This window comes from Zonotrichia leucophrys, chromosome 2, assembly GCF_028769735.1.
Source record: "Zonotrichia leucophrys gambelii isolate GWCS_2022_RI chromosome 2, RI_Zleu_2.0, whole genome shotgun sequence".
NCBI lineage: Eukaryota > Metazoa > Chordata > Aves > Passeriformes > Passerellidae > Zonotrichia > Zonotrichia leucophrys.
Window position 1 is genome coordinate 62,032,312 of NC_088171.1, and position 27,488 is coordinate 62,059,799.

The following is a 27,488-nucleotide window of genomic DNA, read 5'->3' on the forward strand; positions in this document are numbered from 1 at the left end:
TTTACTCTCACCATGACCTCACTGACTACAGCATGAAAGATTAGACAATTTCTTTTTATAACTTACACTTTACACCTGAGAAATGCTGTGAGTTGAGTTGCTTGATGTTGCAGTCTCTTGCTTCTGTAAACTGCACCTTTATCACTTAATCACATAACACTCTTAAAGGTCTTTGAAAGAAAGTTATCTCAGATCAAAACAGCTCTTAGCTTCCAATTAAATTAATCTCAAAAGTTACAATCTTATATTAACACTAGATACAGAGATGGCATGGCCTTGATTCACAGTGGTATTGCACAACATGTCAAGAGGATCACCATAAAACCCAACCTCCACTTCATTACAAAAGGTGATTGAGAGCAATACTAAAAGCATAAGGCACATTTTATATAAAGTACACTGGGGGAAATGAGTGACTTGCTGAGATACAGCTTAAGAATAGCCAAAAGTAAGACCATTAGTCAGCTTAGCCTAGAGCCTTCTCCCACAGAATGCTTAGTGGAGAGTATAAATGCATAAATGATTTGCTGAATACTCAGAAAATTGCAACACTTGACAGAAGATTTGTTAAGATTTTAAAAAATAGATTCTTCTTCCATGCCTCTGTCCTATTTCTTCCAAATGCTCAAACTTCCACTACGTCCTGTGGCACTCACATTCTCTGAAAAAATCCCTTCGTTCACAATTTTTCTGGGAAGTTGAGAAGCCTCAGAGAAAAGGAAAACAATTCTTATCTCATTTGCTTCTCCTGTATGGAATGTGTTTGGAGATTGTTTCATTGGATTCTGGTGTGAGTTGTTTTGACTCATTGGCCAACCAGGGCCAAGCTGTGTCGAGACTCTGGAAAGAGTAACGAGTTTTCATTATTAGCTTTTTAGCATACAGTAAGTATCTTTTCTGTATTCTTTAGTACAGTGTAGTATTCTTTAATAAAATATAGTATCATAAAGTAATAAATTAGCCTTCTGAGAAGATGGAGTCAGATGCACCATTACTGCCTTCGTCAGGGCTTCCCTTCAAATAAAATAAGGTCTCATGCTAGGGGCTTTCTCAGTTTTAACCACACTATGCGATTAAGAATCTAACAACAATTTCTTCTGAACTTGGCCTTTGCTAGTTTCATATAATGCCTTGGAACCTGATATGGGTTGAGACATCCAGCACTGCTGTTCATTTTAAGTAGTCAGCACACTGGTCCCTTTGCAGCAGAAGGGGTAGTGGGGCACACATGACTCATTTAGCCCATGAACAAAAACACAGAAAGGAGGTAGGCAGAATTTATGCTGAGAGGTCCTAGTTCTGTCACAACCCCAATTCCTAAAAAAAAATCTCTCCTTCACACCCCCATAGCAAAAAAAGAAAAAGAAGTTCGCAGAAGATCTTGAGTAATCTTATGAGCAGGAGGTTTCAGTGGCACAGAACAGCTATGGCTTGCTTCTACACAAGCTGTCCAGCAGCAGACTACTTACCAGATGATAAAAGGAATCACTGCTGCATTCTGATAAATTGCCTTTGGATGTATGACATTAACATGACATTAATGATGACCTTAACTTGGTAGGTGCATGGTGCAACACAGTACATCAGATTTGTTAAATTAATGATTTGGATTCTAGTTACCAAGTCTGTTTGACAGTAGAAACTGCTCATGATATATTCACAGGAGCTATAGAAAGCTTCAGGCAGCTGATTGCAGCATAATATGCAAAACTGACCCCGAGAATACTCTTATAATGTTTTGGAAGGATTTCTAATCCAGGTTTAACAAAACCAGCAGTAAATACATGAGTGAAGTATCAAAGAAATACAAGTTCCTATAGCAAAAGAAATATTTGCAAGGAGTGGAAAAATTCCAGTACCTCTATGGTTAAGAAGCCACATAAAACCAAACTTCCATTTTCAAACAAATTTAAAGATAAAAACCTTCCCCCTCTGAAAATCGCATTTATTTAAAAGATACATCATACTTTAATTCCAAGTCTTTTTAAATTCAAGACTAAATACACACAAAACCAACTTAATCTGCCTGGTAAAGAGTTAACGACTGGCTTTGACATTACTGAATTCTGTGGTTTACGCTCCATTTCAAATAACGCAAACTTAGCAAAAATTAATTTATAAATAAAATTAACAAGCAAGTAATGCTACCCAGCTTTTTTATGCTGCTGTTCCATTAAATAAGCATGGAAAGAATATAACATACACTACTCTTGTATAACATAAACAAATTTTCAAAAAAAAGAGAAAAAATAATTTCAAGCAAACATCAGACTGATGAGCTCTTCTGAAGAAACCACAAGTGAGCCAAACATTCTGTTAAAAAGCATGAAGATTAGAGTGTCTCAACCCTCTCTTTTCCCCTTCCCCAGTTAAGCTGGAACAGGTATCTCCTGTCCTTGAAGATGAGAGAAGACACCCCAGTGTGTCCAATATTACAGGAAGCTTTGTAGGACCATTTCTCGCCCCAAAAGCCAGCTAAACTGGCCTAGGAAAGAGCAGCTGTGTGATGAGAGAGAGAAGCTTGGGCAGATTACTACATCTGGTTTCCCAGACATCCCTCCAGTCCTTTGCTCCAAAGGCTAGCTCCATTAGGACACTGCAGAATTGTGGTACTTCCACACTGTCAGCATCTGGGAAGATTCAGCTTGTATCCTGAGGAAAGGATTAAAAAAAAAAAAAGGGGGCAACTGTGAGGATAGATGGAGGAGGAAAGGCAGGGGAAGAGATGGCCAAGAAATGCTCCTTCTACTTGCAGTGGTTGCTGAAAGTACAGCTGAAACTATAACCTAAGGCTGAAGATCAAGTAATATTTTGAATTGTATACATCTCTACTTTGGCTCTTTTTGATTACACTTTTATTTCACACAAAAATGCACCTTTTTTCATACCAATGCAAAATTAAACAGGCTGGCTGTCATTCAAGGATTTTAACACACAAATGTAAATATTTGAGTAGGAAAATAAAATGGAATGAGAAGACTGATTTACGTATCGCAAATGTGACCAAAAATTGGGGCTTTCTTTCTGCTGAAGAAAAAAATACAACCTTTGTTAGACAGACTTTTCTGGTTCTTGAAACTGCCAAAGCTAAGAGATTAGTGGAGTCTTATTGTCTCTAGGATTCCTAGTCAGGCATGCAAAGTAAGCATTCCTGTATTCAATTTATAATCCTTATTTCCAACACTGGAAGGTACAACAACCCATGCACAGTCAAAAGACTTTATAAAAAAGGAGCATTACTAGAATAGGTTTGATAGAGACAGAAAGGTTATCTGGTCATGCTATCAGACATTTTGGAAACAGTTTCAATTTATCTGGCAAGTTAGCTTCTGGACAATACCTATTTATTTCTGGCAACACTTAGAGAGAGAACAGCATCCTAAAGCAGCAATTGTCCAGATCTTCAAAAAACATGCCTTTTATTTCATGTTACAGCATTAATATGCTTTATGTTTTGGAACAGATAACCATGATATGATAAACATTTCAAGGCATCCAAATAATCTATTTAAAGCTACTCAAGCTTATAATAATCCCCACAGAGGAGAAAATACTACTTTCAGAAACATAAGGCAGCCCATGGAGACTTTGACTCCTGATTAAAATCTTTATGGAAACATGATTTTTTGCAAATTCTAGGGTGACAGCTCCTCATTAAATGAATGACCACTCCTTGTTACTGCAATATCTTCTCTCCAGTCTTCACTAAACCCCAAACTTTCCTCTGTCATCCCATACAAGACCTGAGACAACGCCATGGCAGCAGATACAACGACCAACCCCCTATTATTCCGGATGCAGTCATGTGTTACTCTCCTTCAGTTGTTTACACTGCTACATTACAAGATCTTTGGGGCCACATTTTTTGTATCAGGTACACAATACTTGCACAATAAAATCCCAATTATACAAATAGCAATGAGTGACAAAGTGGTTTTCCTTTAAAGTGAACAGACCAATTACAGCTCTGCATGTTATGCTGCATACTTGCAAAAGCTATTGTGATCCATTTTTGTGTCTTAATTGAGGCATGGGCATGATTTGTTGGCAAATTAACTCTTACAGCATGATTGCTCCACAAGGCTGTTTGACAGGACTAAATCCTATATGAACTGTGGAAGAAGTGATGCATGGAGCAAAATAGAAAGAGGTTTTCCTTCCTCATTGCTGATGCCTAGTATGACAGTAGACTTGGCAGCAATGGAAAAAAACATAATGCATAAAACCAAACTGAGGTACAGAGCATGCCTACAAGATCAGGCAAAATCAAATGAGCCTCTACAAAACCCCTTTGAACCAAGAAAAAAATAAAACTAAATTAAATTTAAAAAAAAAAATTTAAAAAGGTGACCTGGGACAAAGTATCTGATCTGCCACGCTAAGGCACAAAGGGCTCTATAACTTTTTAGTAAGTTTTTCTAGTTTCTAAACTTGTCAGGAATAACATGTTTTCCCAAATGTAATTCTTGCAAATTATTTGATGATCTTAACTAGAAGTATCAATTAAAGTTTGACAGAGTTATAAGGAAATGGAAGCAAGATTATATTAGTGAAAAGTACTTGGCAACCATGAAATTAGAAGATGCCATGTTCTACACCCTTAATGAAAATATTAACAACATATTAAACTAAATCTGAGCCTTCTGCTGATTCTTAGTGTTTCTGTGAAAAACAGTGGCATGTTGTGAATCCCAGAATCCTTTGTGGCCAGAGGGCACAGAGATGATCAGTATGTTTAATATTTTGATGACAACATCAAACATACTGCAAGTGCACTGCAGAGTGATCAGCCGTTGGCAACAGATCTTGAAAACACCGAATTTATTCTGCATGAGTCTATCACCCAGCATGTGCAATGGGTTTGAAGCATTCTGACAGCAGTGGACTGACTGCACACACAACACACTACACATGCACAAGAATGGCTACATGGCTTTTGGCTCAAAGTCAGCTCACATCTGGGCATCTCAGAAGGAGGCTTCAATGCTAACTGCAAAAGGCCAAGTAAAAGCATGCAAAACAAAGGAAAAACATGCAGAGAAAAATCATATTTTTAAATTCAACCATTTTTAAGAAAAGAAAATATTAGCATAAAATCCACACAGATAAATTTTCACAGTATCTAACTGTCATAATAAAAGGAATGGAGGAATTTATTTAAAGCATGTTAATAAGGGTGTTGTCCAAATGCTTCTTCAACACTGACCAGCTCGGGGCATTGACCACCACTGCAGGAACCCTGTTCCAGGGTTTGAGTGCCTTTTTGGTAAAGAAATATTTCCTCATGTGAAGTCCAAAACTCCCCTGAGGGACGCAGTTTTAAGCCATTCTCATGTGTCCTGACATTGGATGAAAAGGGATCAGCACTATTCTCTCTCCCTTTCCTTCTCAAAAAGCTGAGAGAGCAATGAGGAAAAACCTAGACACCAATAATTTAATGTAATTGCCACTACATTTCTGAAGTAAAATTTAAAATAATACAAAGGAACCTTTTATGCAACAGGAAATGCAGAAGACAACAGAAATAACAGTAATATAGTAGTCAAGGTGACTGTTTAAAAAAAATATACCAGGGAAGATAACAGGGAATTTCCTTCAGAGCCAAGAAGAAAGTTCACTAAATTTTCTTCTTGTGAACTGTTCACTCAAAGTAGCTGGAAAATATCTCCAATACTGCAATTTACTACTGAAAAGATATTTTTATTCCTTAAAATATCTCTTGGCTATATAATATTGGTTATATGTGTTTGTATATGTTACACAGTAGTTCTCACATACTTGGAGATGCTGCTTCTACTCACTAGTAAAGGATTATAACTTTTAAAAAAATAAAAATAGAAAATACATGTGGACAATGAAGACTAATTAATAATGCTATCCCATGTAACTATGAAATGACAGGCTGGTACAAAAATATTTATCTTGGCCTAAGTATTCTGTGCATTAGCAAAGTCAGCAGTAAAAAAACTTGAAACATTCATAAGACACAAAAAACGATACAGAAAGAACTTTAATAAACCTTAGAACAACAATGAACAAAACCCTAGTTCAATAGCCATACCCAAAAAGCACAGCAAAACAAAGACAGTTTTTTAATCAAAGTGTCTTAAATACAGCAGCCCAAGCTCTCTGGAACACAATTTCAAATTATGAAAATAATTCAGGAGCAATGTTAGAGTAAAGTCTACATTCCCTGGAAGTCAGTCAGAAAGGCTGACAGAAAAGATCAGCTGTAGATAAACAGCCACCATTCTCCTCCCTCCTCTCTCTCTCTAGGTCAGATTGCAGACACAAGCTCTCTCTGCACAGTGTTAGTTTCCACTCTGGAAAGACCCTGAGTGCACAGCCCAGGCTCCACCTGGATAACTGGACACCCATTCTCTCTCAGTGTGTTCAGAGACAAAACCCACTACCAAGGGATGGCCCAAGCATCCTGCTTTGGTACTGCTTCTGCTAACCAATGGGAAACTAAAACAGGGCCAATACTTCATATTTGTCCTTTCATGACTGCCAGCTGCCCTGAAATCATACAGAGGATTTACTGATAGTTGTGCAGGGACAAAACAGCTGCCAGGAATAAAGCACAATGTCTTGACAGTACCTCATCAGAACTGCTGAAACCAGAGATCCTCAGCAAAGCTCACAGTCATCTGAAAAGCTCCAGAAACCAATAATTTCATATAAAATCAATCCTTATCATCACTCATAAATACCTGTTTATGGCAAACTTGTAGAAAGAAAAATAAAAATATTTAACACTAATCTCTTTTAAGCTCTCAACACTCCTAGGTCTACCAGATTAGGATAATTGCTGAAGACAACTAATGAAACTCAAGACTCAGAATCTTAGTTTTGCTATTCCCTGCTTTGCAATGCTACACATTGTCCAAGATTTCTTAACAGAAGTGCTATTCAGAACTCAGCACCATGCATGCCAGGGAATCATCATGCTAATAATGGAATAAAAATAAGTGATATTTTGCCACTACAATTATCCATCCAGAGGCAATTGTTCCACATAGTTTGAGGAAGAGTGTTTCCTGACAAGACTGACTTTCATTTGAGCACCTCGACTGCTACCATAAAGTAAGCTAATGTAGTAGTTAATTACAAAGTGTATAATTAATAGTAGTATATTCCCTGCCATCTGCAACAGACATGCAATGCTTAAGAAGTATAGTTTTGTAGTGCTACATACAAAAGATTTTCATTCTAAACTAGAATTAATAACAACTACTTCCATAAAAAATATTTATATTTTTAATTTAGTTTGCTGAATGAGCCAAAATTGTTTGCAATATAAAGTATTGTCTTTGCCCAGAAAGCCTCTCACAATATGTAGGCTTTTTATAATAATGAAAGCCCCACTTAAGGAAAAAAATCAATTTCGAGTCCTGCAATTTAGCCAAAGCCGTCCCAGGACCCCACTTCACACAATATTCAAAAGGCTTGTTTTACTTTTGTGTCTCCTTGGAATACTGTTCACCAATGGCAGCTCCCCTAGCCTTCCACTTTATATACTAAGCAAAACCACATTGTTATACATAAAGTTTCTCTGCCCAGGAAAGAAAGAGCCCTCTCATAACTGTAAATGCAATCCCCTAAAATACAGCACTGAACATGACACAGGACATTTTGAAAAAACTTCCTAATAAATTGATGACACAAAGAAAGCGCTGTACTATCAGCTGTAGAAAAACTCTGCCTAAACAACCTAACAGTAGACATTTGTTCTCCACTCTAAGATCACTCTACTGTATTTCACAATACTTTTTCTTTTACTAGCTTTCCTTACAGAACTCTGCTATATATTCTGATTTTACATGGCTGCTCATGCAAAAAAAATTAGACTACTTACTAACAGTTGAAGTTCACAGAAAAAAACCTTTAAAGTTAAAAAATGAAAAAAACTGAACAAAACTACTTTCAACTTAAGATAGATTATTTTCTTAATGAAATTTTGTGAAATATTCAAGTTCATGTTACTTATAACTTCAAAACTATTATGGAGGTCAGAGAGGAAACATTAACCATGCAACAGTATGAAAAACCCCCTCAATTTCAGTACACCTTAGTACTGAACACTTAGTCCAATGCATTATGAAAGTATGCAGCCTGTGCTAGAAATCTACAACAGTTTTTTGCACATTGCATTGAATTCAAGATATTAAAATAATATACAAAAAGAAAAACAGTTTATTTCAGAGGCTGAAAAAGTACAAGAAATAGGCTAATATTTGTTCAATCGTGGTGATTTCAGCAATCTCTTTTCAATCAGTTTTCGAAGTGGAAAAACTTTTCATGGCACATCTGTACCTCCCTGTTTTTAACTAGAGCTTCAGCAGTACATCTTCTGTGAAAACAGAAGTGATTGTTGAAGAGATTGTGGCTCAATAACTCAGCAAAAAATTGAATAATGACTTTGAATTGCTAAAGTCTTTCACTGGATTGATGAAGATTCTGCAGCCCACAGCTGCAGCAAGCTGGCAGTAATAAATTCTCCATGCACTGCAAACTAAGGATCTAACTATTTCATCCATTTCTAAGTATGTGAAAGCTGGAGGCAAAGCCATTTTACAACTGAATAAATACTTGCTTCTTTCCTTATGGCCTCTAACAGAGGTAGTAGTGTAAGGCCAAACAAGAATAGAACTCCCTGGAGATGCCTGCTGTGAGGAACGTCATAGCATTTCTTCAAGAAATTTCAAAACAATAGCTTAAGGGCAACTTTTTCCATTAGAAATCAAATTATTTTGAAAGAGTCAATATTTATAATAAAGGCCACAGTACAACACATGAATTGAATTACTCATTTTTCAATCCAAATGTACAATACTCAAGTTGAAAATACTTTCCAAAATCTCACATTCATTGTCTGCAAAGACAAACAAAACTTGAGTTTTCTTTGTTATTATGCCAAGTAAATACATCTTTATGCTAATACAATGTGGAATTTATGGTATATAAGTACAATTATAACAGGACAGACAAGTCTGGGGTTTTTTCTTTCCACACATGCCATAAATCTAAATAAAATTTAGATAGTTAACTTAAACAAGGTCATAAGCCTGACTTATTACACATCTTATCTTTGTCATACTTTCTTGAAGAATAGTCCAAAGTTTCTTTAGAACAGCTATACAGTGCTGAGTAACACTTCTTATGCTACTTATAAATGCTTCTCTCCTGCTCAGTAACTACTTGCCAATTTCAAAATAATCTGTTTTATATTACTGGAAACTCCTAGCTTTCTGAAAAATGTTTCCTTAGCTGCTTCTCCAACAAAATAACAAGCCCATTTATGTATCCTCTATTTCAGTTATTGATTATTTCACAATATGTAGATAGGTTTTAGAAACTTATCCTACTAAACCAAGAAATCTGACATGACAGGATTCCTGTCAGACAATCCTAACAGCCAATCCAATGCACAACAATGAGAGCATTAATTCTAGAAACCTAAGCAATAAGAAAAAATTAGTGGAAATCACAGATGAGCTTCTCAGAAGAAAAGAGAGGTACCTGGCTTTTCACACAAGTGAAAGGAAAGGGCATTTTCAATTTTAAGCAAGAACCTTCTGTGTGCATAATGTAGAACTTAGAATTTGTGAATATGGGCTTTGATTAGGAAAAAGGGTTTCCTTGCATACAGCTGATAGGAATAGACAAAAGTTTATCACTGGCCTAAGTAAGATTCATTATGGATCCCTAAGTAAGAATAGATTCAAAAAAACTTTCAATCATTGGAGACTTCTTACTAGAACATTTGCAACTCTCAGAGCCATAAGTGAAGCCCAGAGGATGCACTGTCTGTGCATCCACAGAGGATGTGACATCAAATGTTGCATTTACTCCTTCTGATTCAAAGTATTCCATACAAAGATGAAGAAGCTGCTACACCAGAATTACCTGAGTGTGTTTAATGTACATTGCAGTCCTTCAAAATGGTACACAAACAGAACAAACAATACCTGTGCCTTCACAATGAATACTGGCATAATTTGAAATCTGTATTTTTGAAACACAGGTAAAATTTAGATCTAAAGAACAAATACTAAGATACAATAAATCTATCATAACTAACATACATGCAAGAGCTTTAGGCAGATACTGGCCCCAGATAGTGTACTGCAGGAAAAACTTAGTATTTGATTGAATCCATGTGACACTACAAATATCCTACTGAAGTTAAAAGCTGATAAGCTTTGAATGGGTCTCAGAAAGACCCCAGGATGTCTCCACTAAATCAACTACCAGCAAAATCAATGTATTGCTGAATAGAGTTTAAGAATCCTTGGGAGGCTCATTAAATTTTCACAGCTGAATGAAAAAGGTTTCCATCACCTTCTTTAAGAAATTAGAGATAAAGTAAAATGAACAAATTTTACCATTTCCACATCACCACCAAAAGATCCACGCACAAAAATTCACTTGAACATTACAAAATCAAAATAAAATACTCCTTAAAAGACTGCGTTTTCCAAATAGATGTGCACACCATAACAAACGCATGGCTTTCTACCACAAAGACACCACAAGACACAGCTATGACTACTAATAAGAACACCCAATTATTATGTGTGAAGGTAAGCTCAGATATACTTCAGTGGCTGACTTTTATTGTAGGGATAAAATTTCTTACCTTGAAAAGACTGCTTGGCTCTGTCCACCAGTTCTTCAATAGGATAACTTGCTAGATCTCCTCTGGCGTGTTTAGTTTTACAGTAGGTACATGCATTGAGACACCTGTTCAGAAAATGAAAATTCTCAGTTTCTAACCAGGAAGCCTTTATAGGCACAGCTTTATTTATTAAGTACATCTGGAAAAATAAGTTTTTATATCTATGACCAGAAAATAGTAGTATTTTGTTTTTAAATAAATGGTATAGTTTTAAAACTGTTTTGCTGTCCTAACTTCTTAAAGTATCATTCACATCTATATGAAAACTTGAAAAACAATCAGTAGGAACCACATACAAAACTAAGAGTAGGAATTTAAATAATTTTAGAAAGGTATAATAAGGTTAATAATTTTTTATTACAAAAGATCAATCTCCAGGTTTCTGATCCCTCTATTACATAAAAAATCCAACCTGAACAAGAAAGTAAATGAAATAAGTCCCAAAAGGCTGAAAGTGGATTTCTAGAAGTGTGTATACTTAAAAAGACATTTCCATTAATTTTTTCAACTTTCCTTTGGCTCCTATAAATAGAACAAACAACATAATGAAGACAGAATCACCAGCTAGAAAAGAGTTTGGCACAAAAGACTGCAAAACTAATGAAAACTCCTACAAGAAAATGAAGAAATAATGTGATTGCTTTTAATTTACCTGACAATATACTAAAGGCAGACTTATTCAGAGTACAAGGATGGAAAGACCAAAACAAACAAAAACTACCTCTCATTGTAAGCCTGTTATGCTTTTCTTCCCTTCTCCCCTTTTTATTGATATTGCTCTAGGTTTTTTCAGGTTAAAGCATTTAAACCCAAGCCCTAAAAACCTCACAGACCCCAAAAAACTCTTTTAAATTATTTCTATTGTTCATGCTTGCCAGAATACCATAAATTCTGTCCAGGCCACAGCTTCATAAAATCATACAATCTTTAAGGCTGGAAGAGACCTCCAAGATCATCAAGTCCAACATTGGACTGATCACCACTGTATCAAATAAACCACAGCACTAAGTGCTACATTCATCTCTTGAACACTTCCAAGAATGGTGACTCTACGACTTCCCAGGGCAACCTGTTTCACTGCCTGGCCACACTTTCAGTGAAGATGCTCTTCCTGATATCCATCTTCAACCTCCCCTGGCATAGCTTGAGGACATTGCCTCTTGCCCTGTCACTGGTTTCCTGGCAAGTGACCCCCACTTGGCTACACTCTCCTTTCAGGCATCTCTAGAGGGTGACAAGGTCTTCCCAGAGCCTCCTTTTCTCCAGGCTAAAACTCCCAGCTCCCTCAGCTGCTCCTCACCAGGCTTGTGCTCCTGACTCTTCCCAAGCTCTGCTCCACTTCTCTGGACACAGACCAGCCCCTCAATCTCCTCCTTGCAGTGAGAGGTCCACAACTGAACACAGGATTTGAGGTGTGGCCTCACCAGTGCTGAGTACAGAGGGACAATCCCTGCCCTGGTCCTGCTGGCCATGCCATTGCTGACACAGGCCAGGGTGCCATGGGCCTTCTTGGCCACCTGGGCACTGCTGGCTCCTGTTCAGCCACTGTGAACCAGCATCCCCAGGTGCTTTTCCACGGGACAGTGTTCTGTCCACTCTTCCCCCAGCTGTAGCACTGCAAGGGGTTATTGCAATCCCAAGTGCAGGACCCAGCATTTAGCCTTTTTGAAATTCCTAAGGATGGCCTTGACCCTCCAACCCAGCCTGTTCAGCTCCCTCTGCAGACCCTTCCTACCCTCCAGGAGATTCACACCCCAGCCCAACTTTACGGTCATCTGCAGACTTACTGAGGATGCACTTGATCCCTTCATCAATAGAGATATTGAACAGGACAAGAAAACATTCAGGTACCAGAAAAGGCAAATGTTCCAACTACAGCATAGCTGGAACTAATACCAGAGTACTTTCAAAACAATATCAGAAAGGCAAAGATAGCACAGGGCAGGTTTTGATGAAGTCACCAGCTCCAAGACTGTGTTTCCTACTTGGATGTATCTTGTCTTCTATTAGGATGTCTGGCATCTCCATGACTAGCTGATTAGTGCTTTGCAAACTCCAAAGGTTTTTCTTCACAAAGACTCCACCCACATGTTAGTTCTGCGGCTTTTGCATAAGCAGGGGTTCAGGAAGGGCAGAACACTGCCCAGAATTTGTTCAGCTGCCCTCCTGACACTGCACATCCCCTCAGCCCCAAGACCTTCTCCATTCAATAGAATCCTAAGTTCTAGAAGAAGATTTAGGTAGTTTGTGATTCTCTCTGGATATGTATATTATTTGTTGTGCCTATCAGACCAAAACATGAGATTTTAGCATTCGCCTCAGATCAGAAAACTAAAATATACTGCTCAACAGCAGCAATCAGACTGTTCTATTAACCAAAAATGTATATGAAAAAGGTTGCCAGTAAAACATCTAACAGGGTATTAAAAATAGAAAAAATACCTAAATCTGAATCTTTACAACCTGTTCCAAATGAGTGACTCACTGCCACCCAAAGGCAACTTATTCATCAGATGTATCTCACCTTTCTCCTGCAAATCAAAAGCTTTTCATTGCACAGGATCTGAAGTATGTGTAAAAGGCAGCACTTGAAATCAAGAAAGTGTAAGCAGATAATTGGTTTATACTTTGTCTGTGTAACCTATGTAGCAAATGAAAATGTTTTTCTTCTAGGTTACTATCATCTAAAGTTTGCCATGAATGGCTTTCCCTCAAAGCCCATGGGTGTTTCCTCCTCTCCATGCTCCCCTTACACAAAGCATGTCTCCTTCCTTTGTTTTTCCTTTTCTTGATTTTCTTTATTGTTAGTTTGTTTTTAAAGCACAACTCTCCATTCAAGCCAACACTTCATTTCTAAGCATGCTCCCATCCTGACATACCACTGTCACATTCCTCTCCCTCACCATCATTCATTCAGCAAACCAGCCTTTTTCCACACAGCTACACAGAGAAAAAACATTACAGAACAGTCAAGGAAACATAAAATTAGTTTCAGAACAAATATGTCTGCCCTTTTGGAACCAAAACACAAAAGGCGTGGTATTATGTACTAACCTTTGTACTACACTAACTTGTTTTCTCCAAGAAAATAAAATTACCTGCTATTTTGTCAAACTTCTCAGGTCAAGAAGAAATTTTACTACAACTACCCTGCCCCTTGAACAGCAGGTTATTTTAACACTGGCTTTTTCACTCACAGAAGAGAATTCTGTCAGCCATCAGTAACAAAGGGATGCACCAAGATTTTCTCTCTTGGGGTAAAGTAAATTTATTGGGCTCAAACTGAAGCTCAGCTTTGGAAAAAAAAAACAACAACAAATGAGAAAAATGCAACAACAACTTTTATAATTTCCTTAAATTTGCAAATTCTGCCTTAAGAGTTCCAACAAAAATTTTATCACAAATTTTTTGTTGCCTTGAACTGTAACTTTGAATGAAAACACTGCTTTTTGTCAACATTCAGGTGTGTCAAGTCATCCTAAGATTGTTAAAAACTGTAATATTAGTAAGTTATTTTAAAAAACTTCTAAACTTACTCCTGTGTAATAGAGTTAAAATCTAAACTGGTGTTGAGGTACAGTAAAAAGGATAATTTATGCTGTATACACAGAATTTTCCTGTTCCCTTATCATGTATGGTGCATCTATAAAATACACCATGCCACCTCTTTCTCTCCTCTCCTTAGAATTTATGCATAAATCATATCCATTCCTTACTATGTATTTTGCTCTGTATTTGGTAGCAATATTTGAAAAGCTTTACAACAAAAATAGTAAACACTAGAAGTGTTAAGTACTATGCAACAGTGCTAAATACTGAAATTATTAATCTCCAAACCTTGAGCATAATTCTCACATCTTCAGTCAATGCTCCTGTCCTGCAAGACTGCACTACCTGAAAAAATGCAGTAACAGCAGCTCTTCTACGGTACTTCAGTAAACTCTGTCACAAAGAGAGCATAGAAATGTGGAGAAACAAGCATGAATAAAGAAGAAGATATTTTCCAAATATTGACAGTATTATTATGATATTTGCCAATATTTTCACAATATTATATTTTCCAAATATTCACTGTAGTATGCGGTATTGCTTCCGAGACATTTATTACTATGGTCTTTAAATACAACTTTAGAGGGTTTGTTGATTTATTTTAGGATAGGAGCCGAAAGTTGGAACTTGGAGGCAGATTTTTTTCAAGTTTTGCTATGGTAATTAACTTATTCCACTATAAAACAGAAGTATTGGACACGTCTAAATAATTTAGTTTTTTCACTTTTTCGGTACTTAAAGAGATGATAAAACAAAACCAGAAAGAGACAGACTTAGATGTAACATACAAAAGGATAGTTTTAGAAAGCAAACTAAAGGAGACAAAACTTCTATACCCTGTTTGTACTATATTTGTTAATAACAACTTGGATAAGGAAATAATCTTTGGGGATACAGTCGATCAACAAAAGGATGCAGATTTAAACTACTTGTAAAAATGCTGAACTAACCACTTTTCACAGACATAAGAATTACCAATTCTTCAAAATAGAAATTTAAAGTAAACCATAAGTATAATCAAGGATCTGTAGTGGTTTCTTCCCTAGTAAGCCAGCCTGCTCTCCAAGTTTCCAGCATAACAAATTACTCATATGTCCATGCTGCCACACACTCAGACCACAGACAATCAAGTGGAAAAAGGCTTTTGGGAACTCTGAGAATCTGAGCACTGTTTCTCACTAAGTGGCATCCACCACCAATTGGTTCACCTAAAACCAACAACTCCTTAAAAACCAGCCTTTACAGCAGCTCTAGCTCACATACATAGGACTACACAGCCAAGAAGTCAGAACTTGCAAGAGAGTATTTGCTTTGTGTTAAACTGGGAGCATTCTTGAAGCATTTATAGCTGTTTGCAAATGTTAGTTTGTACTGATGCAGGTCAAAGCTTTTTTTTTTGCACAAAGAAATCACAGACATTTCTAGAAAATAATTAATGATCTTTGTGTTTGTAATTGCCAATTTGTTTTGGCTAAATTTTAGAGTGATTCCAGAACAAAAAACACCGAGCCCTGGTTTTCCAACATACTAAACTGATTAAGGTACTTTGAATTATTAACCTTTTGCTTTGAATTATTAACCTTTAATCAGCTATGTGCCCAATACACAGAACTATTCACAGCAAGATAAAATATTATCCACAGATAAATCACCACCATGTGGCTAATTAAAACACTTTTCAAACACATTACCGAACTGAGCATCATCAACATTTTGGTAAAGTGCCTAAAATTTTCTTGCAGACATAGGTAACAGTGGTCTTTACAATGTTTATCTAGTATGTGCTCATGTTTTGCATTATACTGACCCAACTCTTCATTTTCAAAACAGTAATATGCCTCATAAAACACACACTTAACATAAAAGGCTCGCCCTTACAGATGGAACTAATTATGAGTAGGAATGCTTATGACACAGCAGACAAATAAAGACTTTCCTTCAGTGGGACTAATCAGTGGATTTCAGCAGCAGACAAGCATGAGAGTGCAGACATGAGGAATAAAATGCTGGTTTCTCTTAGTGGGACTTATGCCACTAAGTTTAGTGAAGACAAGATTCCACGCTCAGATAGGAAAAATATAAAACATCTTTCATTCAAGGATCAGAAAACAGCTCAATTACAGCGTGTGATGAGCCATTAGTGTGTGTGTCACTCAAATTGAAAGTGACTGATCAAGACCACACATCTGTGAGCAAGATGGGAGAGTTGAATGCTCATACATAAAATATATATATAATATATATATAAAATATGACAGAAAATCTCTGCTACTCTGCAGGTAGTTAGTCCTGGGGAAGTTTTCCCTCAATATCTGGAATAATCTGGTAAAATCCTGCTTGCTTCTGAGGTGGTGTACAAAATTGGCAATTTGCATAAAATCATTAATCACAATTCAGACTAAACACTAATATTTGCCATTGTGAGATCTGACTAACTTTACATATTCAAAATTTTATGAAGTTTGTCCTATTTAAAAAAATTAAAGAAAAAGTTCTGCCAATATTGCAATGCCACTGGCCCCCCTGGCACATTATATCAGTACAAACATGAAAAGATTGCTCATCACTGTCTCCCACACCACTTCTCTGCACCCACCACCAGACCTCCTCAGGTGGTCTCGATAGCTCCAGGCCAAGAATATTTTGTATTAAAACTATGGTTTTCCTGAAAAGAGAACATCACTTGCTTTCTTCAAAATACAGGTTAGAGAAGAGATTTATGCTGTTAAAAGATATTTTTACAGTTTCTATCAAATGTAATTTAGACAAAAATGTTCTGTAGTGTGAATACAGAGAAAACTCCCTTTGCAGGCTTGACTGAGCAAAAGAAATACACAAAATACCTACTGCCAGCAGGTGAAAAGATGGATACTAGTCACAAATTATTCATCAAAAGCTAGTAGAATTCTACAAATGTTTTTCTGCTTAGAATACCAAGTTTTGAAAACCCAACAACACTGACACTATACTTATGGTTAAATATCATACTATATTTGTAGAATTAAATGCCAGTAATACTTCTTTGCATTCTACCTCCATGAAGTCTACTTTTATTTCCAAAATTCCCTCAAGCGTAACAGTAATGGATCAGGGAGAAAAAAGTCCTTCACAAGAAAAAATAAAAATTAAAAAAAAAAAAGAAAAGGGCATGCCCAATCTGCCTGACTTGTTTTCAGGAAACTGTTCTTTTGCTTGAAGTTTGCACATTTCACAATAAAGCTTTTCAACTCACAATGGCAGGGAGTATAACTTCCTGACAAGTATTTAGGGTATGGGAGGTTGTTTTCACTTTAAAAATATTCAAGATTTAAAATACTTCTGAAACAGTGGCAAGCAATTTCTCATAAAGGCTAATTAGTCTAAGCAGCAAACCACACTATTACAGAAATACTGTTTCTGGTATCCCAGCTTGTTCAGACTGAGCTTGGACACCAGCCACAGGTACACACACGCACTTGAGGTTACAACATTTTCGATATGATAAGAACAGGACTTGTCTGGACTTATCCTTGCAGCCAAGTATTTTAGAGATATGCTGTGATAAAAGTTCTCTGAAAGTGCAATGCCAGCCTGAAAAGTCTCTCAAAAGAGGTTCAGCAGAAAATAGTATGACCCTTCAAGCAATACTATACAACACATGGGACTACACACATTTTTCTCAAAGTAGGATGCCACCATGAGATGCTATTTTTTAATTCTGCTATTCATGCCATGCTCAGCAAAATGGCAAAGAAATGCATTAAATTTTGTTCTTCTAAAGATCTTGGAAGCCCGTGTTTTATTTGGTAATGTCTCACTAGTTACTAATCAAAAGGAATTTGGAGAGAAGGAGCTCCACTGGTTTGATAAGCCATAACATGAGTCAATTTCGTACTTTAAATATTTGCATTTTCTGAAACTGAATTCCTGCAGTCAAGTGTAGGTGATTCAAAGGTCACAGCTGTGTAGTTATATCATCTACATTCACCTTGCTCACTTCAAGGTCAATGATTTAAAATCAAGTGCATCAATGGCACTTTTCAGTGTTTGTCTAATTAACTTCTTGATTAGTTACTCTGGCCACACAGTTTTGCAACTGAATTAATATATTAAGGCATTCTAAATTGATATTACAAGATAAAATGTTCCACTGCTAAGGTGCACACATCTGTGCTCCCCATCCTGACCCAAAACAGTGCAGACCATGATGCTTACTGGAAACTGCAATGCTGGGGTTTTTTTCTATACAATTCAAACTAAAGCCCTATGATTCACAGAGACATAACTTATTTTAAAATAAGTATTTCCAAATAGCTGTGTGGCTGTGTAGAAATCAGCTTTGGGGACAGATCAAGACAGGCATTAATATTAAGAAAGCAACTCAGCTAAAACAGCACAGGTAGATAAATGAGGTTCTGCGGTTGCATGGAGCAGAAAAAGCCATGGCATTGTAACTACAAGTCATCAATTCTTTCAGCACTTCATAAACAGCAATAATATTTAGAAGATGATGACTCCTGGTCTCAGTCAAACAGCAGTAATGAAGGGGGTAGAAATGAAGAGCTATGGCAGAAGAATCTCAGAAAAAAAAAAAGATACTTTCTTAGAAATCTGCTCACAGCTAATCCCAGAGACCCAGCGGCAGAACAGCCCAACACCACTTTATCACCACGCATGAGGAACTGTAACTCTCAGATCCCTCCTAATGAGCAGCAGTGGCTGGAAAATGACCCCTGAGAACTGGATTCTTGGAGACTTGCTTTAATTTATAAAGTTGCAGAGGGCTGTGATTTGACAACTGCCTTAGTATTTAAAGCAACAAATAGTATAATTGTATTTAAAATACTCTACTGGGGGGCAGATGACTTAGCAAAACTTACACAGAATGTACTGCAAAACATAATTGGGTTAGTAATGAACAATTTCAAAAGCTTTAAAAAATCAAGCTTTCAAATATTTTAATGACATACTACCATTTCAATTAAAATTGTGAATTTTAGGGGCATGGGTGTGCATAATGAGCACATTTGAAGTTCTGTTTCAGGAATGAAGCATTTCAGCAGATCTCTATGACTGGAAGAAGGCTAAAGGGAGTCAAGTGTCCTTCTATAATCAATCCAGTTCACTTACCATGCAACTTCACAATATTAGCAGCTTCTGAATCAACCCCACAGAAAACATGGTTGAAAAGTAGACCACTGCCTGACCACTGCCACTGACAAGAGCTATTGTTTTTATTTCCTGAATAGCTTTTGGGACAGACCCTTTTAGAGTGGTGAAATCTCACAGGAAACATTAGGCTGCAGTTAATTCTGTAACATACAGCAGGTACCACACAGATTCTTGGGATAAAAGGTATTGTTTTTGTACTGGTCAAAACATCCTGAGGGGGAAAAAAAGTCACATTTCAGCAGCACTAAAACTACCAGGCTTAATTTAGACTTTATCTGAGACTGCCATCAGACCAATTTCCAAAAAAGCATTTGTGAAATGTCTGTGGGAAACTGGATCTGAATTGTTTGGGTAAAATAATGGAAGTAACTGCATAATAAAAACTAACTCACCAATTATAACTTTAAGTCAAACATAAAAGGTGCTTACATAGCTTGAGTTATAAAATATCAGTATAACCTGAATCATGATCTCTTAAATATCTATGGAACCTGATATCAATATAACCTGAATCATAGCCTTTTATACCTATGCAACCTGATATAAATAGCTTTTTATACAATATAGTGACTAGTATACAGTTAACTAGTTGATTAATGCTGAATAGACAAAAAATAGGAAAAAAACTCACCAGGTGGATAGCTTTAGATATAGATAAGTATAGTACTAATGAAAAATTGCAAGTGCAAAGCCAATTAGACAGAAAATTAAGAATTTAGACCAGCTAAAACCAGACAGACCAAGGAACACTGTAACTGCACCTGCTCCAAAGACAAAGTTGAAAAGTTCAGATGCTAAGAAGACCTTGGAAGCCTGCATCAAAGACCCCTGACAACCCCCAAATTGGGGAGATGCAAGTGCAGTGCAAAGAACTAATAACCATGAGATCATGCAATGTAAATTAGTTCTGGAGCCTACATGATGATGGTGTAGTGACATGGTGACCCTAAACAATACCTACTGTACAAACATACCAGAGCACTTGACAAAGGTGGGTGAGCTAGGAGGAGATATCCCCCTCACCACCAGCACTGCAGTAAACAAGTACCTGCTCTGTAGACATCACTCTATGAGGATTTATTTCCAGCCTATCTTTCAGGCATCACTAGAAAGAAACCCTTCCCAATGACTGCATGCACACAAAGCTTTCTGCCCCAAAATGTCCTCCTGGTTGTGGTAGCAGTAGGACTGTTAGAAACTACAATGTGGACAAGGATCTAAGTAATTAATATTATGCTGTTGCTCCTAAATGTAATTTCTGTCTTGCAATAAAATTGTTAGTCCTGCTGGGAAATGAAAGCATTTGTGCAGCAATAGATACATATATGCTTCAAATACATACTCCTCCCTATGTATTACTTTGTCAATGTAAAATGAAAGAAGACCACACATTTAAACACTAATTGCCCAATCCTAAATTGCAGATTTCCCAAGCAATTTAATGGACTGATTTAAACAGATTTTTCTTATAAGATGCATGGACTGATTTCTTTTAAAAACAGAAATTTAAACCAGGGCCCTTATGTTTGCCTTTAAGAATCTCCAAAGGGATTTTTAGAAGAAAATTAATCCCCTTTTTACACAGTTACAGAGTTGAGTCAGTCAGACCATGGACATAACCTTCTTACTTAAACAGTTGTGAATTATTTCATTTTCATTTTTTTCTAATGTTATTCTTTGAATGTATTTAAGTATTTTTTGAAGAATTTAAAACTAGTAACAGTACAGAAAAAACAGGAAAACTGTAATTTTTCATTACTAATGATCATCAACTTCTCCATCTGCTTTACTTCTCTAGACTTCTCCCATTCTAATAATTCCTCAGATCCTTTATTCTACTTTCTGGTGTTTTTTTCCATGTCATTTTCTCAAGTTGTTCATCTCATCTTGCATTTGGTGACCAGTATGCTTGTAACTCTCCTGCAGTGTCCTCGTGTCCCAGTGACTGGAATGGTCTGACATTCTTCCAAGCTAGTTGGCCAGTGTTTGTATGCTTTGATTTCCTTTTAACTGCTCAAGTCTGTGGTGAGCCTGAAACTTTTCCAGTTCAATTGCTGCCAGCTCTGACAGAAACCATAATTTGCTAGCTTTTTTTTTTTTTATGTAAAGCACTAAGATGGACAACGAGCTTTAGACTTAAGACGACTTATTTTTTTTGCCTTGCCACTTCCATTGCAACTCAGATAGTTACGGTCAGTCATTTAAAAGAAAATCAGAAAGACCATTACTAAAGCACTTAATGCATAAATCAGAGCATTAAAAACAGGCCACAGAACCTCTTGGGGATTCAGGGTCTAAACAGCCTTCTAGACATTACAGGCTGGAAAATACACAAGAGGCAGCCCTAGTCATCCAAAGCAAGACTTAACAATAAAAAGGAATGGATAGACAAAACACAAAGCAGCTCAGCAATTCAGTTGTTTACAGGCCTTAGTCAATACTCAAATGGCAGCTTTTTCTCGTATTTCCACATCTCCATCTGGCTACAACGTCATCTTTGCAATGGCTGACTTGAACTATTTTTTTCAGTTTCAACCAAGCTCTTTAAAAGACCCAGTCTTTTGGATGATTGGGAGTTTTGCAGGATGTGCCTATGGGCTGCTGAACAAGACCCAACAAGCTGATGGATTCCCACAGAACACAGATCAGTAACTTCCCTGCAAGAATGCTTTCACAAATATGCTTGATGACATACTACAAGATGCTTATGTGCTTTTCTAGACATGGGTTAAATAGACATTTTTCTCAAGAGGCTGAGTTGTCTGAAGACATGAACTGACTTTGCCTTCTACAAAGAGGTGGTGACTAACCCTGTGGGATAGGGAAGCCTGGGGATGTCATGAGACCTGATTTTTTTAATGATTTTTAACTTGCAAGGCTCCTCTAGAATTTGCAAAGTCAAACTTCTGTGATATGGATTGAATAGGTGTTCAGCAGAGTGGGTTAAAAATGGGCCGGACTGTTGGGGTGTGGTGAGCAGCGCAAAGTCTAACTGGTGACATGTCCTCCAGGGACTGACAGATGCTGGGGACACTCCAATCTCCCAACTTTATTAGCAATAGAGGTGAAGGGATGTAACATATCTGCAGCAAATCTGAAAGTGGAGTTGGGGGGATTACTTCACATGCTGGAAGGCGGGTTTGCTATTCAGAGGGACATCAATCGCCTGGAGAAAAGGGTCTAACAGGAACCTCATGTTGGAATGAGGAGCTCTTACTGCTGTCTACAAAGGGATGATGGGAGCATACCGTGAAGGCACAGCCAGGCTGTTGTTGGAGGTTCAAGGTCTCAGAAATAGAAGCAATGGATGCAAGTTGTGGAAAAAAACCCAGGAAAATACCATCAGACTGAAGGAAGGAGTGTGCTATGACAGCCACCAAGTACTGGAACAGCTGCACCACAGCTCATCTCATCCCTTTGAGACCCTGGAACCCAACAAGAACACAACTCCTTCCCAGAGACCAAGGACTTCTGCTGCTCCAGGTTTAGGTTTGTGTCCACACGTATGAGTGTGAGCAGATGCGTGCCCATAATTTAGTTCCCTGAATTGAGGAGTGTATTTGTGCCTCTCCACATTCCTTTGAAATGTTCATATCAACCCAAAATGTAAACAAATCTTACCAAAAACAAAAGGTTAAATTTATCAGTTTTGTTGTGAGTTACGTTTGGCCATATTTTAACTTCTGAATTCACTCAACTTGAATTCATCCTAAACTCTATTATGCAAACACACCTTTACCACATGTAAAAGAAAGGAATGGGGAGTGGGGAATGGACCTGATTGTATTAAATTTATTGTAAATTGTATAAACAAAAAAGCCCCCAATGAGCAGATGTGCAGTAAGCTGTTGTGTGTGCTCATGTCTAAGGCAGTTTATGCAAACTATAGAATCAAACTTTCCAGTCTCACAAGACTTGAGGGAGATAGATCTCTAAGCTTTGCTTCACAGAGCAGCATTCATCCCTTTGGAAAATAAAGCCATTCAGCTCCTCTAGACTAAAATTAAAAAGCCATTTTATTTGCTGAGTATTAATGTATTACTCTCATAATTTTACTTCAAAAGAGAACTTTATTTTTCCCCACATATTTTTTGCATAAGAAAATAATTGAGCATACAGTATTCAACAACATTCATAAAATATTCCACATGTATATCAGATATCATAAATCCTAAACTCCTAAAGAAGAGTAGGAGGACAGCAGAGACCAGAGTTTAAAGGGGATATAGCTAGAGCAATATTACCTTTGAGAACTAGCTAGCAGTAAGTGCCATTTAAAAAAATATACACAAATCAAACTGAAATAAAGTAGGTTATAAATTAGATATAAGGATGAAATTCTTCACTGTGAGGGTGGTGGTGCACTGGAACAGGGAAGTTCTGGATGCTCCATACTCTGAAGTGTTTAAGGCCAGGTTGGATCAGCCTTTGAGCAACCTGGTCTAGGGGAAGGTGTCCCTGGGGATGGCAGGGGGGTTGGACCGAGGCGATCCTTAAGGTCCTTCCAACCTAAACCATTCTGTGATTGTAACTCTCTGTTTTGTTTAACTGACTTTTATTAAGAGGTATGGCTTCACTCCTATATTTGACTTTAACACTACACTCAAGGAAACAACACTCAAAAATACATAAGCTATTGGAATGAACAAGCAAGGCCTAGTTTAAGCTTAATGATGAAAATTCCTATTATAGTCTCTGCAGTAAGTTCAGCAGCTGTGTGAACCACAAAGAATGATTGTGTTACATACCAGCAGCTTAAAAAGTGCCTGCAGCAGCCTGACTTGCAGCACAGTTGCAGGGGTTGTATATTGAGTGTGTTAATGAAACATTTACAGGAGAAAGGAACCTACAACAAACAAGCTTGTATGGTGCTTTCCCATCCACATATCTCTAAACTTGGAGTACATTCCCTGTTCCCACAAAAAAAAAAAAAAAAAAAAAAAAAAAAAAAAGCTGGATTAGGATTTTAACATGTCTAAAAAACACTTCTGAGATCAGCTGTAGATATAGGAAGACACCCTGCAAACCTACCAACTGCAGACACAAGCCAACAAGCACAACATTATCATAGTCCTCCTGTTCAAGCAAAATGGCCGAGCCTAGAGAAGACATCACTTCTAACTCTTGAGTCAGGATCAAAGGTTATTTACATGGTTGGAGTGTGCTTGGTGAACACCCAAGCTGAGCTGTCCTAGAGATGTTGATACTTCCATAAATAGTTTAATTTCTACTAATATTTTCTCCCTATTGCACAAAACTGTCCTTTAGACTAGTCCTAAATAGTAAATTACAAACAGTATCTCAAAAGTTATTACTTTTCATTTTACTGAAGAATTATAATATACCTAGAGCAAAAGACAAAAGTTTCAATATGTATTTGACTAGTTATAAATCACTATACTATTTTACCCATGCTTAAAACTTTTAAAAAGTAACTGATAGATAGTTTTGTAAAAGAAAACTAAAATTTTAGAAAATCAGCTAAAAACCATAACTTGCAGAAAAAAACCCCCGTCCTGTCTGCACCAATAATAAAGGGAGTTCTTCTTGAAGCTCTTTAACAAATGATCTAAACCAAACTGTTAGAAAAGAGGAATGTGAATGACTAAACAAACCCTTCAGTAAACATTCCCCAGCTGCAGTTTTCAGCCTAATACCAAGTTAAAATGTGGAGACTCCATCTACCTTCTGCAAAACGACTGAACTTCAGAAACAAAGCAACATTATAGGACATAAATGATTCACAAACCATAGTCACTGCAAACAAAAACCACTAGACATTTATCTCTTAAAAACAAAAAAGACACCACGACTGGCACCAGTCTGCAATGCAAGAAAGAGCATGTGATACTTAGACACTTGTGTATTAGTTTAAAAATAAGCTAGATAAGCATGTGATGAGTGACAATTTTGTACTTGACCTTTGCTTTAATAGCTCCTTTTTTCAAAAAGTCCACACAGACATCAACAAAACTCCTAAAAAAAAAAAGAGGTAAAACCTTACATCTCATCCAGTGTGTTGAAAATAGTCCTTAAAAATCAAAATTCTACATAAAAAAATTTTAAAAAACACATATATTTGAAGGACAAATTCAGAAAAAATGCTTTTTCTTTAAAAAGCATTGAGGTCTTGTTGTAAATCAAGCTGATGAAATTCAACATGTTAAGTTACAGAGACAGAAGCTTGGGGTGTATATTTCCAGTGGGAATATTTCATTCTGCCTAGCAGGCAAGGAATTTGGAAATAAAAGTTCCTCTTTCCCGAGGCTGACCAGGCCTACAGGATTGCACAGGAAATTCTTTTAAGTCAGGAAATGAGGATGCATTTTGCATGGGACAAGAAACCCTTACTTTAGGGGTATTACTTTCTAAAGTGTGAAACCACAAAATTTACCTCTGGAGTAAGGGTCTCCACCAGCATAAAGCAAGCTCATTATTATGCACAGTGTTTGTATCTAAATCCTCATGTGTTTTTCTGTTGCTGTTTATATTTATTTAAAATCTCCCAAATTCACAGAGTGGTTGAGGTGGGAAGGGATCTCTGGAGATCATCTGGTGCAAGCCCTCACTGCTCAAAGCAGCAGCAACCAGAGCAGGTCCAGATGGCTTTTGATTATCCCTAAGGATGGACACTCCACAACCTCTGGGCAACCTCTGCCAGAGCTCAATCACCTCCACTGTAAAAGAAGCTTTTCCTTACATTTAAACCAAAATTTCTTATATTTCAGTTTGTGCCCCCTACCTCTTGTTCTCTCCCTGGAGAGTACTAAGAACAGCCTTAAAAATATGGTTTGTCCATTTAAACTGAAGGTAAGGAGATGTATGGCAGAGAGCTTCATATTTTAGGCCTAACCTCACAGTTAGCTTTGTGTTTTACTTAAATATATATGATGCTGTCAGTGGTGATATTCAGTTTCAGAAGCAAAGCTGTTAACCACACTCCTAGCAGCACAACACATTCTTTTAGGCTTCTTTCTTCACTTTCATCTAGTGTATTAAAGATACAGAATAAAGACTTAAAAGTCCCCAACCACTCCTGATGTAGACTAAGAATCTCCCTAAAAATGGGCAACCAACAGTAATTCTGAAAAGAGGAATTAATCATTATAATCAATCATCAAAAGAGGTAAAAAATTTTAAAAATGCATTTTCATTTACCACTACCTCTCCAAGAGCAACCCTTCTTTATCCTGAAGTCAAAACCAAATATGGCAACATCAGAGAAATTTTCTCACTGCTTCAAACAAGCCAGACAACTAAACCCCATTTGTAAGGATAAAGCCTGTTTTAAGTAACACTGACACAATCCCACCAACAGGCACTCTGGTTTCTTGACTCCTTGGGAATGATGTACAAACAGGAAAGCACCAGCTTTCAGACTTGCAGTTGTGTCTGCAAGAAGGGACATTAACGAGAATCACACACAAAGTTCCACTTTCATCATGCCAGGACAATTTCTTTTGGATTCACATTCTTACTATACAGGACAAGATGAGTCCCTGAAGATGTAAATAAGACAAAGGAAAAAAGAACAGATTAAACAGAGGTCTAAAGAGCTGTCTCCTTCACATGATGATATACATGACTTAATGCTACACTGCTAACTATAACTGTCAAATTTAGGCTCATTCCATATGGACCTTTCATGTCTGGAAAGATGGTTTATGCAAACACAAGTCAGGAGCTCCATCGAACACCTGACACACTGATGTAAACTTTTACTTTGGGGAGCTTCATCTACCAATACACTTCCTAGGGACAGAGAAACATCTGATCCTCATTTTCTAGACACAGTAGTTGGGGAGCACTTGACTGAAGCCTTCTGTACCTCCTGCTATACATCAGAGCAGAAGGGAATACAGAACACTTGTACAAGCCTCACTCCACACTCCTTAGCAGAACTAGCATGCTGAAAGAAGTTATACAGCTACCTTCTACTATAGTCTAAATAGGGATCCAAGATCTCTTTTTACCGCCTTTTTTTTCCTCTCAATTGAGTCTGGTCTTAAGGAAAACAAGGATGACAACTTGACCAAGGGAACTAATGGGTGATCTCTGTCAAGAGAGAAGGAGCGTGTGAAAGACGTTCTCTAGTCAGGGAATTATC

At 37.2% G+C, this 27,488-nt stretch overlaps 1 protein-coding gene across 7 annotated transcripts in view; it reads right to left on the reverse strand.

The window, feature by feature from the left end:
- CDKAL1 (CDK5 regulatory subunit associated protein 1 like 1) overlaps positions 1-27,488 on the reverse strand; it is a 380,595-nt gene that overhangs the window by 198,767 nt on the left and 154,340 nt on the right. For all 7 annotated transcript variants that reach the window (XM_064705180.1, XM_064705176.1, XM_064705178.1 and 4 more), the window contains one exon: positions 10,643-10,746. In XM_064705180.1, coding sequence (XP_064561250.1) covers positions 10,643-10,746 — 104 coding nt within the window. The remainder of the gene's footprint in view (positions 1-10,642; positions 10,747-27,488) is intronic.